Source organism: Lithobates pipiens, unplaced genomic scaffold (assembly GCF_037356315.1).
Source record: "Lithobates pipiens isolate NorthernLeopardFrog02 unplaced genomic scaffold, aLitPip1_a1.2 Scaffold_18, whole genome shotgun sequence".
Taxonomy (NCBI): Eukaryota; Metazoa; Chordata; class Amphibia; order Anura; family Ranidae; genus Lithobates; species Lithobates pipiens.
The window spans coordinates 550,272,960-550,285,800 of NW_027507758.1; the positions used below are offsets into that span (position 1 = coordinate 550,272,960).

At 41.9% G+C, this 12,841-nt stretch overlaps 1 protein-coding gene across 6 annotated transcripts in view; it reads right to left on the reverse strand.

The window, feature by feature from the left end:
• Positions 1-12,841, reverse strand: part of ITSN2 (intersectin 2) — a 250,355-nt gene that overhangs the window by 102,027 nt on the left and 135,487 nt on the right. For 5 of the 6 annotated variants that reach the window (XM_077488887.1, XM_077488886.1, XM_077488888.1 and 2 more), the window contains 2 exons: positions 7,863-7,943; positions 5,790-5,926 (listed from right to left, as the gene is read on the reverse strand). In XM_077488887.1, coding sequence (XP_077345013.1) covers positions 5,790-5,926; positions 7,863-7,943 — 218 coding nt within the window. The remainder of the gene's footprint in view (positions 1-5,789; positions 5,927-7,862; positions 7,944-12,841) is intronic. The other variant, XM_077488889.1, reaches the window with a different exon arrangement.

The following is a 12,841-nucleotide window of genomic DNA, read 5'->3' on the forward strand; positions in this document are numbered from 1 at the left end:
CGCATAGCCATAGACGTCATCTCTTCCATGTTGTGCTCCATGAGCGGTTCAAGTGTCGCTTTCAGATCGCTCTACTGCAGGGTAGTCTTCCCGGTCACGATTTAAAGACTGACAGCGGTGAGAGCCGGCAATGAGGACGGCGGTCTATGTGGACACCTTTACCCCGGATGCCTGCATACTAAGAGATGCCTCTTTTAATCATCAACCATTTGAGTTGCTAAATGTTGTACCTTCATTAAATGTAATCATATTGCTACACTTAGAGGCGCCTCTCTTCTCTTTTATACTCTGTAGCTCCTACTGGATTTTGCTTCTAATCCCCTTGTGGAGGCTTTCACTTGTGGATGGACATTTTATGGTTACACAACCTATGACGTTGCAAATAACCTTGTTATATGGACTATAAACTGAAGGACTTATGAATAAATTATTGTGGAATGAATCATCTGAGTTTATGGGCAAATTTACTTTAATATAAGAGTGCTTTAGATTGCAAGCATGTTTCTGGAACAAATTAGGCTTGCAATCCAAGCTATTACTGTATATTAAAGTATGAGGGAATTGCAGCATGAAAAAGGGGAACACAGTTGGTATCTGCAGGCTGAAGGTTTTTTTCAGTTAAAATTAAAGTTTCACTTTTGGAAGGTGCTGAAAGGTGCCAGTCTCGGTTTATATATAGGTTTTTTTCTTTGCTGGGCTGTAACAATTGGACGGCTTGTCAAGATCTCTTATGCTCTTTAGTAAGAGGCTTTTTTTTTTGTCTGTCCAATGCTTGTAGCGCTGAGAGGCATTTAGCTATAGTTAGCCTGGAGCTGCGGTATTTGCTGCTTGCTCGCACCTAGCGTCTGTTGTCAAGGCAACTGAGTGTATTTAAATGATGTCGGGTGATGCTGTAGCGCCGTTCCGCCAAGGAAGTTCTGATGAAAGTAACGCGTATGGGGGAGGAGCTACTTTCAGATGACATCACCCGCTGCCATCCTAATTCCACACACAGCATGCTGTCCTGTTTTTTTTACGCCTGTCATGCCATCATGCGAGTAGGAATTTTTGTTCATACGGAGAGCACTTCGATCTTATTTTTAATTATATGGTCCTGGTGTTGTTACCTGGGTATCGTACTGGAGGATCCGAATCACCAGTTATCTGCTATATTTTTCCCTTGTGAGGGATCTGCGCTTATGACTGGCCGAAAAATTTGGAGGTGGAGGGATTGTCACTTCAGATTTGCGTTCCCGGATTCTTTTCCGAACACGTGGAAAAATTCCTGTTCATCTTCTGGGATTTGTGGTTCATCTGTTGTCACTTAGAATTTGTTATGCTTTATTGATTTACTGTGCTGCACTCCCCTTTTTAATATATACAGTTACGGATTTATGTGAAGATCTATTAGTGTTCAGGTTGCATTACATTTTGTTTTATTGTGCTGATTGCATTTTTATAATACACTTTTGGAAAATGTTACTTTTTCTACCAGTATTTATGTTCTAGCTCCTGCCTACTCTACCCGCCCCATGCTTTTACCCCACCTGCTGTCACAATTTAAAAACAGCACGGCTGTGCAGGGCTCTGCCCACATGACAGTGTCGTTCATTCCAAGAGTTCTGTGAATGAATATGTCAGGGCTGGGCTCAGCCCTTCCTTCTCTGAGCTGGCCACTCCCAACCACTGTCCACAAGTTACTCAGCTGTTGATGATCCTGCTTGTCACTCCTGCCTACTTAAGCTGTCCAATCCAGAGAAGCTCTACCTTCGCCTTGGTCTCATCACAAGAAACTATCTCCTGCATTCCTGTTTAAAGACTGGTTTTGCTGACATCCCTTCTAGCTCCAGAACCTACTTGCTGTTTCACTTCTTTGATCCCTGACTTCTGGCTTGGCTAACTATCCGTTCTGGTTACTGAACTTTGGCTATGTTTTGACTATGTTTGTTCTTTTTACTTTTATTATTAACCACTTGACCACTGGGCACTTAAACACCCTTAATAACCAGACCAATTTTCAGCTTTCGGTGCTCTCACATTTTGAATGACAATTACTCAGTCATGCAACACTGGACCTATATGAAATTTTTGTCCTTTTTTTCACACAAATGGAGCTTTCTTTTGGTGGTATTTAATCAACGCTCGGTTTTTTTTTTTTTGTGCTATAAAAGAAAAAATACAGAAAATTCTGTAAAAAAATGAATTTTTCTTTGTTTCTGTTATAAAATTTAGCAGATTAGTAATTTTTTCTTCATAAATTTTGGCCAAAATTTATACTACTACATATCTTTGGTAAAAATAAGTACAAATTGGTGGATATTATTTGGTCTTTGTGAAAGTTATAGAGTCCACAAGCTATGGTGCCAATATCTGAAAATTGATCACACCTGAAGTACTGACGGCCTATTTCAATTCTTGAGACCCTAACATGCCAGAAAAGTACAAATACCCCCCAAATGACCCCTTTTTGGAAAGAAGACATTCCAAAGTATTTAGTAAGTTGTCATTTTTTCCCACAATTCTTTGCAAAATCAAGATTTTTTTTTACTTTTTTTTTTTTTTTTTTACAAAATTGTCATATTATCAGTTTATTTCTCACACACAGCATATGCATACCACAAATTACACCCCAAAACACATTCTGCTATTACTCCCGAGTACGGCGATACCACATGTGTGAGACTTTTACACAGTGTGGCCACATACAGAGGCCCAACATGCATGGAGCGCCATCAGGCGTTCTGGAGCACCCAGGACAATTCTGACATTTCTCTCCTACATGTAAAAATCATCATTTATTTGATAGAAAATTACATAGAATCCCAAAACATTATATAAGTTTTTTTAGCAAACACCCTGGAGAATACAATGGTGGTCTTTGCAACTTTTTATCTCGCACGGTATTTGCGCAGCAATTTTTCGAATGCTTTTTTTTGGAAAAAAAAAACTGTTTTGTGCTTAAAAAAAAAAAAAAACACAGTAAAGTTAGCCCAATTGTTGCATAATGTGAAAGATGAAGTTACGCTGAGTAAATAGATACCTAACATGTCACTCTTCAAAATTGCACAGGCTCGTGGAATGGCGCCAAACGTCGCTACTTAAAAATCCCCATAGGCAACGATTTAATTTTTTTTTACTGGTTATATGTTTTGAGTTACAGAGGAGGTCTAGGGCTAGAATTATTGCTCTCGCTCTAACGTTCGCAACGATACCTCACATGTGTGGTTTGAACACCGTTTTCATATGTGGGCGGGACTTACGTATGCTTTTGCTTCTGCGAGCACATGGGGACAGGGGCGCCTTAAAAAAAAAAAAAAAAATTTTATTGTTCATTTTACTTTATTTTAGTTTGACATTTTTTTCCACCCCAAAAAATTTTTTGATCACTTTTATTCCTATTACAAGGAATATAAACATCCCTTGTAATAGGAATATGGCATGACAGGTCCTCTTTACAGTGAGATATGGGGTCAATAAGACCCCACAACTCACCTCTAAGCTGGGAAGCCTGAAAAAAAAATAAAAAAAAATAAAGATTCTGGCTTTGATCGTATTGGCGGGAGGGGGGGGGGGATGTCTATGGCTGGGTATTGCAGGGTATCACCGACTATGGCTGGGTATCTCAGAGTATGGCGTATGCAGAGTATTGCATTGCAGGATATTGGCGGGTGTTGCAGAGCATTGCAGATTGTTGCAGGGTATTGGCGGGTATTGCAGAGCATTGCAGAGTGTTGCAGAGCATTGCAGAGTGTTGCAGGGTATTAGCGGGTGGTGCAGAGCATTGCAGAGTGTTGCAGGGTATTGGCGGGTGTTGCAGAGCATTGCAGAGTGTTGCAGGGTATTGGCGGGTGTTGCAGGGTATTGGCGGGTGTTGCAGGGCATTGCAGAGTGTTGCAGGGCATTGACGGGTGTTGCAGGGCATTGACGGGTGTTGCAGGGCATTGACGGGTGTTGCAGGGCATTGACGGGTGTTGCAGGGCATTGACGGGTGTTGCAGGGCATTGACGGGTGTTGCAGGGCATTGACGGGTGTTGCAGGGCATTGACGGGTGTTGCAGGGCATTGACGGGTGTTGCAGGGCATTGACGGGTGTTGCAGGGCATTGACGGGTGTTGCAGGGCATTGACGGGTGTTGCAGGGTATTGCAGGGTATTGCAGAGTGTTGCAGGGTATTGCAGAGTAATGGCAGGGAATTGAGGGGTTACATTTAGGTGAGCAGCGATGTGGGCACTGCAGATGCAGCCCACAGCGCTGCTGACACCGATCTCTTCCCCCTCCGCTGTACCGATCGGTACAGAGAGGGGGAGGAAGAAACCGGCGTCATAACATGACGCCGGTTTGTTTACAAGTGATCACTCCGTCATTTGACGGAGCGATCACGTGGTAAACAACCGCAATGAGCGGCCGTTTACCGTGATCCGTGATGCACAGGACCCGGCGGTCACGGATGCTTTCGAGTGCGCGCCCCAGGGGGCGCGCGAGAGCGGAATTCTGGGAGGACGTCATATGACGGCCTCCCAGAGTTAAACAACCGCCCTGTAGCCGTCATTCGGCTATGGGCCGGTTGTTAAGTGGTTAAACAAGTGTGATTTAACTGTACTTTTGTCTCTGTCTTATTTCATGGTTTCTGACAGAATGGACTACAAAGACCGTTGGCTGCTTGTAACTCTGAATGAACTTCAAGGGTGCTGGCATGCCGAGGGCACACGAGGTTGCCTTGAGGTTTCTTCAGAGGCGCCTTGACAAAATGCCCAAAAAATCTGCCAAAATTTGTATACAAGCTGGTGTGTGGATGAAGGCTGCCTTTTAGTTACGCAAAGTCACGGGCTTTCATTGTACACCAACCATTACAACCTTCTAGCTCCTGGCATTTTAACGACCAATGGTATCATCAGTTGATGAGGATGATAGTCGCCTGCATAGCATCCTTATTTGACTCTTCCCTGCCCCTCTTTATCAGTGTTGGGGTCACATTAGCTGAGTAATGGAGAAAAACATGGGGAGAAGAGAACCATTGAAATACTAGTCAGTAGCACTTTGCAAAAGTGCATTTGCTTTGGAAGAATAAAGCACCTCCAATGTTGGGTGTCCTGCTTGTGTCGATGTTGCAATACGTAAAACTATTAGAATTGTTTTAAAACTTTATAATGGGGTGTCTCAAAACTGTCCATCATTTTTAAAAGGTGCCTTGATGGAAAAAAAGTTGAGAAACTCAGTCGTAGTTCATTGATTCTTCCTGCAATTCAGTAACTGCCTGTCCTTAACGGAGGTACAGGCAGACAGTGTACTGAGAGTCTGCAGGATCTTGGCATTGCAATGCTTTACAGGCTCCAGTGTAAAGAAATAAACAAAATAAAAAAATACATGCATACATACCTGTACAAAGATGTGCTTATTTTTCTATAAAAGGTGAACGTATCCTTTAATCTCTAGCCTACAAATGTGATCATTATTTTTTACTTAACTTTGTTATCACATGACTTGGAGTCCCTTTGATACATTCCCAATTGTTAGTAGGGACCCTGAACCGCGATAGTCCGGTTTGACAGCTAGCATCCACAAACAATGTCAGCTACAAGCTATCAAATGGGGGAAAGTAAATTAAATGTAGATGTTGCAGATGGGGAGAGGGGTTCGTAATCTCAAAATCAGAATTTTATTGACTGAAATTTGGGCAACATAACCCATATAATCCCTTGTTACGGATAGGCACCCTAAAACTTGATTATGCGTTAATCATAGAAACCAAACGTGATTGTTTTTTAAAACTGAAGCCTGATTGGTAGTGCACAATGCTGTGACTTTTGTTACCTTGCCGCCTCCTCCTCGTCTTTCTTCATTTGCGCCATTTCCGTTTTCTTGCGCTCAAGATCCTGCAGTTTTTCTTGCTTGATTTTCTGTAATTGGTGGAATGCAGCTTGCTGCTTGTTGTAACGTTCTCTCAACTCCTAATTAAGGGAAAACAAGTGATCAGGCTTAGGCAACAAGAAGCAACAGAAACACTCTTACCAAAATGGAAGCTGTGTCTGGCAACATGCAATGACATGGCTGTACATGGGCAGGTGACCCAACATACACTGTATGACAAAATAAAACTATGGACTCAGCTGAATAAGGGCTGGGCAGAAGAACTAGACAGTAATCCATGTCTATGCAATGATCACACAAGTTTAATTATGTTCCAAAAAAAAAGAAAAAACACCACATGGGTCAACTCTCATTCAACACATTTTTCATACAAAAATGAAATTCAGTTTATGTTCAAGAGTAATGAATTTGTTTACAGCAGATCCACAGGCCACAGATGATACAGAGTTGAAGTACATAAAAGTGAATGGTTTTATCTGACAAATGATTTGCAATTCTTTTCGGCTGGCTTTGGGATTTACAGAAATCTACCCCTCTACTTCCTGTTTTAGCTGTGCTGCGGTGTCACCTACCTGTTCAGTGAACAATGAATCAGTAAGCGCGGTGTCACCTGCCAGGCTATGCAGTGATGTAGAGTTGTGTAAGGCATAGGATTGAGCAAAGAGAATTTTAAATCCTGTAAAGAGCACATGCATTTTTTTTTAAAGTTTGTATTCAGTCGTTTGCCGGGGTTTCACTTCAGAGTAAACCTTGGCAAATACTGATGTCAATAAATGCATAAAACAGAACTAATCTTCAGCAGGGACGAGTTTAGGTGTTTTTGGAAACAAGTCAGGATGATAAGCTACCCCACTGGAAGTTGTTGAAGTTGACAGCTAATCATAGGCAGTGGAGGCATGCTCTGCCCTGCAGCCACAAGAATACTTGTCCCTTGACTATGTGCAGATGCATGACAGGGAAAGCCTCCAGGCAGGAAGGCAGAGGAGAAATTACCGCTCCAGGTGAGCCAAGGCGATCCCACAGCAGGTAACCCCACAGGTGCTGGCAAAGCTTGCCACCACGACAAACAAGGGAACTAAGAGGGCTCAATGTGGCTCCAACATGCAGGACGACCCCCAAACAAAACTAAGAGGGCTTATTGGAACTCCAACATCCAAGACGATCCCAAACAAATCTAAGGGGGCTCATTGTGGCTCCAAGATGACCCCAAACAAAACTAAGAGGACTTATTGGGGCTCCAACATCCAAGATGACCCCATATATGTCTATTAGGGCTCAGTGCAGCTCCAGCACTTAGGACAAACTCATACATGACTAGGAGGGCTCAGTGAAGAGGAACACCCAAGCTTCAAAGGGGATTTCTGCCTCAGGGGAAGTTAACATTGCAAAGGATGTGGCACTGCTACAAAGATGAGAGATTGGGGTGAGGGCGTTAGTTCAGGAGGGGAAGGGTGAATTACAGAAGTTTATGTTAAAAGCACAGCTGTCCTTTAACATTTCTAGATAAGTCTGGCATCACCCAACCAAGTGCCACCTTCTGAGGGTCCATTTGGGTGCATAAAGGCTTATAGGATGACAAAAAAACAATAATAAGGCTTGTGAGGTGGGCTCAAGCTTGATCTTTCCAGAAAAAAGAGGATTTGATTTTAATCCAGCATTGCATACCTCTGCATAAAGAGATCATTCTGACATGCACTTTTCTCAGACGGTAACTCCTGGTTATGTATTTTTATTCCTATGCCAAGTACAAACTGCCCAGTTTTGCAAAAAAAACACCACACACCATCTAAATGTATATTATTGGTCATCTACTTACCTTTTATCCCTCTCCAAAGGAGATGAGCAAGAATTTGCAAGTAATTATTAAGTAACGAACAATTATGGACACTTGAGGTGCTCACATCTCAGAAACCAAATGGTAACAACTCACATTCACACAGGATATGGAGAGCAAGAAATGATATACAGGAGAGTGAAAGATCAGACAGGCGAAGAGGACATAGAAAATGAATTAACCTTAAGTAAGAGGAAGAGATTGTTGAGACAGCTGAAGAGAGACAAAAGGCACTGCAGAACAGAGTCATCCATATTCTCACACTGCAAGATAAGTCAGACAGAGAAGCCATTAAGTGTAATACTTCTGGGTATCAATGTGGACAGTCAGGGACCATGTGAACCACTCACTGGGCTTTGTGTAGCGAAATCTGAGCATTATCTTGTAAGAAAAAAGAAAAATGGCTGTGGCATTTGCCGACATGGTTTTTAAACTTACTCCAGGCTAATCACCGTTATTCTGGCTTCACTTCTTAGCAAGTCAGTGACTTACTAATTAGTGAAGACAGGGTCAGCATAACAGCCAAAGTCTCTACACCTATAATGAGAAACTAACAGAAAGCAGCGACGTTTCAAAACCACTAAGGGCCCCATCCTTATTCAAAGTAACAGTGCCTGCTGAAAGACCACCTTCTCGGCAGAAAGCCATGCTCATCCGATCAATGCTCATTTACTTCCCACCTCCCTGCTCTACCAAAGCACTCATTCTATTGCTCTAAAGGAGTGGAGCTTTTGGTTATGGTAGAACATTGGACCTCCCTGTGTGTGAATGCTTGGGCCTAAACAGGCAATCGCTAAGTCTAACCACTATCAAAAAGGGAGGCAATTATGACCAGTTAAGCTCATATATCATCGGACTCCAAAGCTCACTCAGGATGGAGTCTTGCATAGGGAGATGGTATAGAGCAGTGTTGGCGAACCTTGGCACTACAGATGTTTTGGAACTACATTTCTCATGATGCTCAACTACACTGCAGAGTGCATGAGCATCATGGGAAATGTAGTTCCAAAACATCTGGGGTGCCAAGGTTCACCATCACTGGTATAGATTGAGGATGGCTGAGTATATCTTGGAAAGAAGAAAGAAATGGCTGCACATCCAGAACTTTTGATTGGTGTTATCTTTGTAAAATAAAATAAAAAGGCAAAGACACCAAACTGTGGTCACATAGATGCGTTTCACACATACATCTTGTGCTTAATCATTAGAGTGCTAGCCCACGGAGGCGTGCCAGGGCTAGCACTCTGCAAGATACTCCAAAAAGCCTCATCTTTATACACCTGGAGCAGTGGTTATTTTTCCTGAGTATATCTTACTTGGGAGGTGGTCTATCAGGAGGCACTGTCACTCTACCCAAAGTGAGCAAAATCTGCTCCGTGAGGATGTCGAATGACGAAACGCGTAGGATGGTGCAAGGGCACTGACATCACCACGCACGCCTGTATCGCACTCGCAGCTTCTGGATTACGGCTGGAGGCGATAGGCATAAAAGAATTAGCGTTGTTAAAAAAGTGTGGGGAAGACATCTATTAAATGTGAATGGATTGAGGTTTTAAAAACAGTTTTGATTTTAAACGTTTTTACGCTATGGAGGCCTTCCTTCCTCTGTCTTAACTATGTGTGGCCGTGGTTTGCCTGAGCGGGTATTTATGTGAGAGATCATACTGGGACCAGTAATGCAGAGATGAACCCTTCTTGGTCTGTTGTGGAGCATATTAGCTGGTTTATAATGCGACCAGCCATTTCTGTTGAGTTAATTTGGTATGAACGGTGAAGGATTGTTCTGGGTGTCATCTACGGTGATTTGTGTCTTTCTGGGATTCCTTCCTTTTGGATCACATATGAACTTTACCTTCTTGATTTGGACGTTCATTTATAATTTTTGCACTATGCACATTTTTTTTACAGCAATTTGCACGTTAACGGTTTTGTTTACATATTGAAGCATTATTGCTTATGAGATTGTAACACTATGTCATTCATTATGTGTAATATGCTATGTATGTTTTATTTTTGCACATGTTGATGTGCATTTATCACTTTATATGAATTTAGCCAGATTCGTTGCAGAAAGGGTTAGTGACGCTTGTTTTTTTTCTTTAATAATCAAGAAGTCTAACCACTGTCAAAAAGGGGGCAATTATGACCGGTTAAATGCAGATATCATCTGGAGTCCACCCAGAGCTCACTCAGGGTGGACTCCTGCATGGGTTAGATTGTTAGAGAGTGTGGATAATACTTGGGGAAATGGACTATCAGGAGGGCACTGTCACTCTACCCTAAATGAGTAAAACTTTACCCTTATAAGTTAACTTTAATGTAGAAACAAATTGTAACACTCTCTGACTTACTAGGTCTCTAACATAACCCTAATTGTGAGTAATGCTTTTGCTTATCTCGTCATTTTGGAAAGGTTATCTAATGCTGCTGATGGACACACTGTACCATGACCCCAGCTTGCATTATAATCCATTCTGCCTTATGCATAATATGGAAGTTCATCTCTACCCACCAATTCTAGTATAACGGGTGGAGAAGTGACCCTATGGTTTGGGTAATGCTGAGCACAGTCAAGACCCAACAGTGTGGCTGGAAAAACAACTGGACAGAACACTGAAGGAACACCACAACTAAGTAAAACCAATGGCAGGTGCTTTTATTTTCAAAATTACATCCAACAATGCCTCAAGACCATTTAAAAAGCCAGTTTACTACAGGAAGGGAGGGGAATCACCTTAAGAAAAACACAGCAAGTAATAAAACCCTGAAAGCGGTTGCAATACTTACCTGCTCTGTGCAATGGTTTTGCACAGAGTAGCCCTGAACCTCCTCTCTAGGTGTCCCCTGCTGGCGCCAACAGCTCCTCCTCCCTTCCTAGTCCCCCCCATAGCAAACCTCTTCCTATAGGGTCACTTTGTGTGGGCTTGATCCCTAGCTGGGCCGTGTGCCTCTATTGACACACACAGTGAGCCCCGGCTCTGCACTGGATTGAAATAGGACTCAGTTAAGTATTTAGGAGGGGCTGGGGGAAGATCTGATCATGGGTGGTTTTTTTTTTTTACCTTATTGCAGAGAATGTATAAAAGGTGAAGAAAAAAAAACTGCTTTTACAACCACCAAGAGATTCAAACTGTTCCCTGTTTTCTAAAATTAAATTTGTGATGTTTTTGTCTCTGGGAGATTTCCCTTTTACTTCCCCTCAAGTGACAGGGAGAGGAAGGGAGGGGAGTCAGACAGCAATGAAGATATAACAAAACGTCTAACCATCGCTATGTCCAAAATGTCCAATGTAAACACCAAAAATAACGTTGTAAGTAGCTTGGCTTTTAAAGGAAATATTTATTTTGCATCAATGTATGTGAAGATGGAAGGATTTTGTACGTTGCTCCTTTTCAGCCAAACGAGAATACTGGTCTTTAGTTATCGAACACAAAAGGCATTTTTAGGGACTGATTTTTACATTTCAGCTCATACAGAAAAAAAAAAACATCTCCTGCCTATATTCACCCTGTGGCCAGGCAATGGACAGTCAATGTTAGTATTCACCACCTGGGAAATGTTGGAATCTGCAAATGCTAACTGATAGAGCAAATGGGTTAGTTGTGCGGCAGATCTTCTGATGCAGGCAAACTCTGCTACATTTAAAACCCAGTAGATAAAGACAAACTCCAGGAAGAAATTCGTGAAAGTCTGTATTAACCACTTGACCTCTGGAAAATGTACCCCTCTTCATAACCAGGCCATTTTCTGAGATGCAAAGCTACTTTTTTTTTTTCCTTAAACATTAAGGATTTTATTGATGGCAAAAGATTGGTACAAATCGAGCATGCATACATATGAATGAAAACGAGATACAAGAAGGTAATGTAATTGTAACTAACTTAGCATAGCTGTTGATATGATTCAACATAATGGGGGAGATTATAGGAATCTTCTGAGAACTTTTTCCACAGATAAACTGGAAAACATCAATGATGTTTAGGCCTGTTATGTCGTGCCTCATCATTTCTAATCAGAACAATAATACAAGTGAGAGAGTATATGTTCTCCTGACTTGCTTTCAGTAGTAGTAAAGAAAAGCTAAGAGGAAGGAGGAAAGTGATCGACCACATTATTCAGTTTCAACGGTGAGGAAACAAAGACCAATATTATAATGATCAAATGATACAATGATATAGTATAATGACCCATATGTGTTGAAAGATTATTCAACTAATGTTGGATTGAGGATATTGTTCAGTAACGATGTCCGAAAATGCCTGAGAGTATTTAAAGATGGTCCAGGGTTGTCATGTCTTATATAACCTGGTCGCTGGATTGTACCAACGTATCTTCCATTTCATAAATTTCAGATATTTTATGAAGCCATTTTGCTATAGAGGGAAACCAAGGGGAGTTCCAGTGAATTGGAATTAGGGATTTAGCAGCATTTAGTAAGTGTTTCGAGAGGGAGTGTTTGTTTTTCTTCAGAGATTAGTTTGATACATGCCGTAAACAATATGCTGCATTGAGTATGAGTTTAGCCTCAGTGATCAGGATGATTGTTTCTCTAATTTTGTTCTAAATGGGCAATGCCACCATATCTGTATCAGAGAACCTGTTTCTCCCATACATCTCCAGCATTTATCAGTTACTTGTGGACTCCATCTATGTAGTTTTGCTGGTGTTCGGTACCAGTGCGTCAGCAACTTGAATGCCGTCTCTTATGCTTTAGTACTGATAGAGCACTTATGTGTTAGAATGCATGTATTCTTCCATTGTTTGGTTGTTATGACCAGCTGTAGAGTTTCGGACTACCTCCTCCTGAGTCTGTCATCCACTGGCTTTTTTTGCCTCCTGCAGCCATGCGTACGCGACTGAGGTTGCCCAAAGAAATTGATCGCCTGTGTGATTCACACTCCATCAAGGGTCTAAAGAAATCACACGCCTTAGCTTTACTGTAAAGATAGCTTCGCAATTGTAAATGTGACCATAAAAGGTAGATCGGGAAGGCCATTGTCTCCTTTTAAGTCGGTCAAATCTTTGATCTTGTTCTGCTGGCAGAGGTCCCCTGCTAGGAGTGGTTTGTTTTGATTTGTTGGTAGGAATAGTGTGTTGCCTACGCCAGGTATAAAATCTGGGTTGTCTTTTAAGGGAGTTAGCGGGCTGAGTGAAGTAGTGA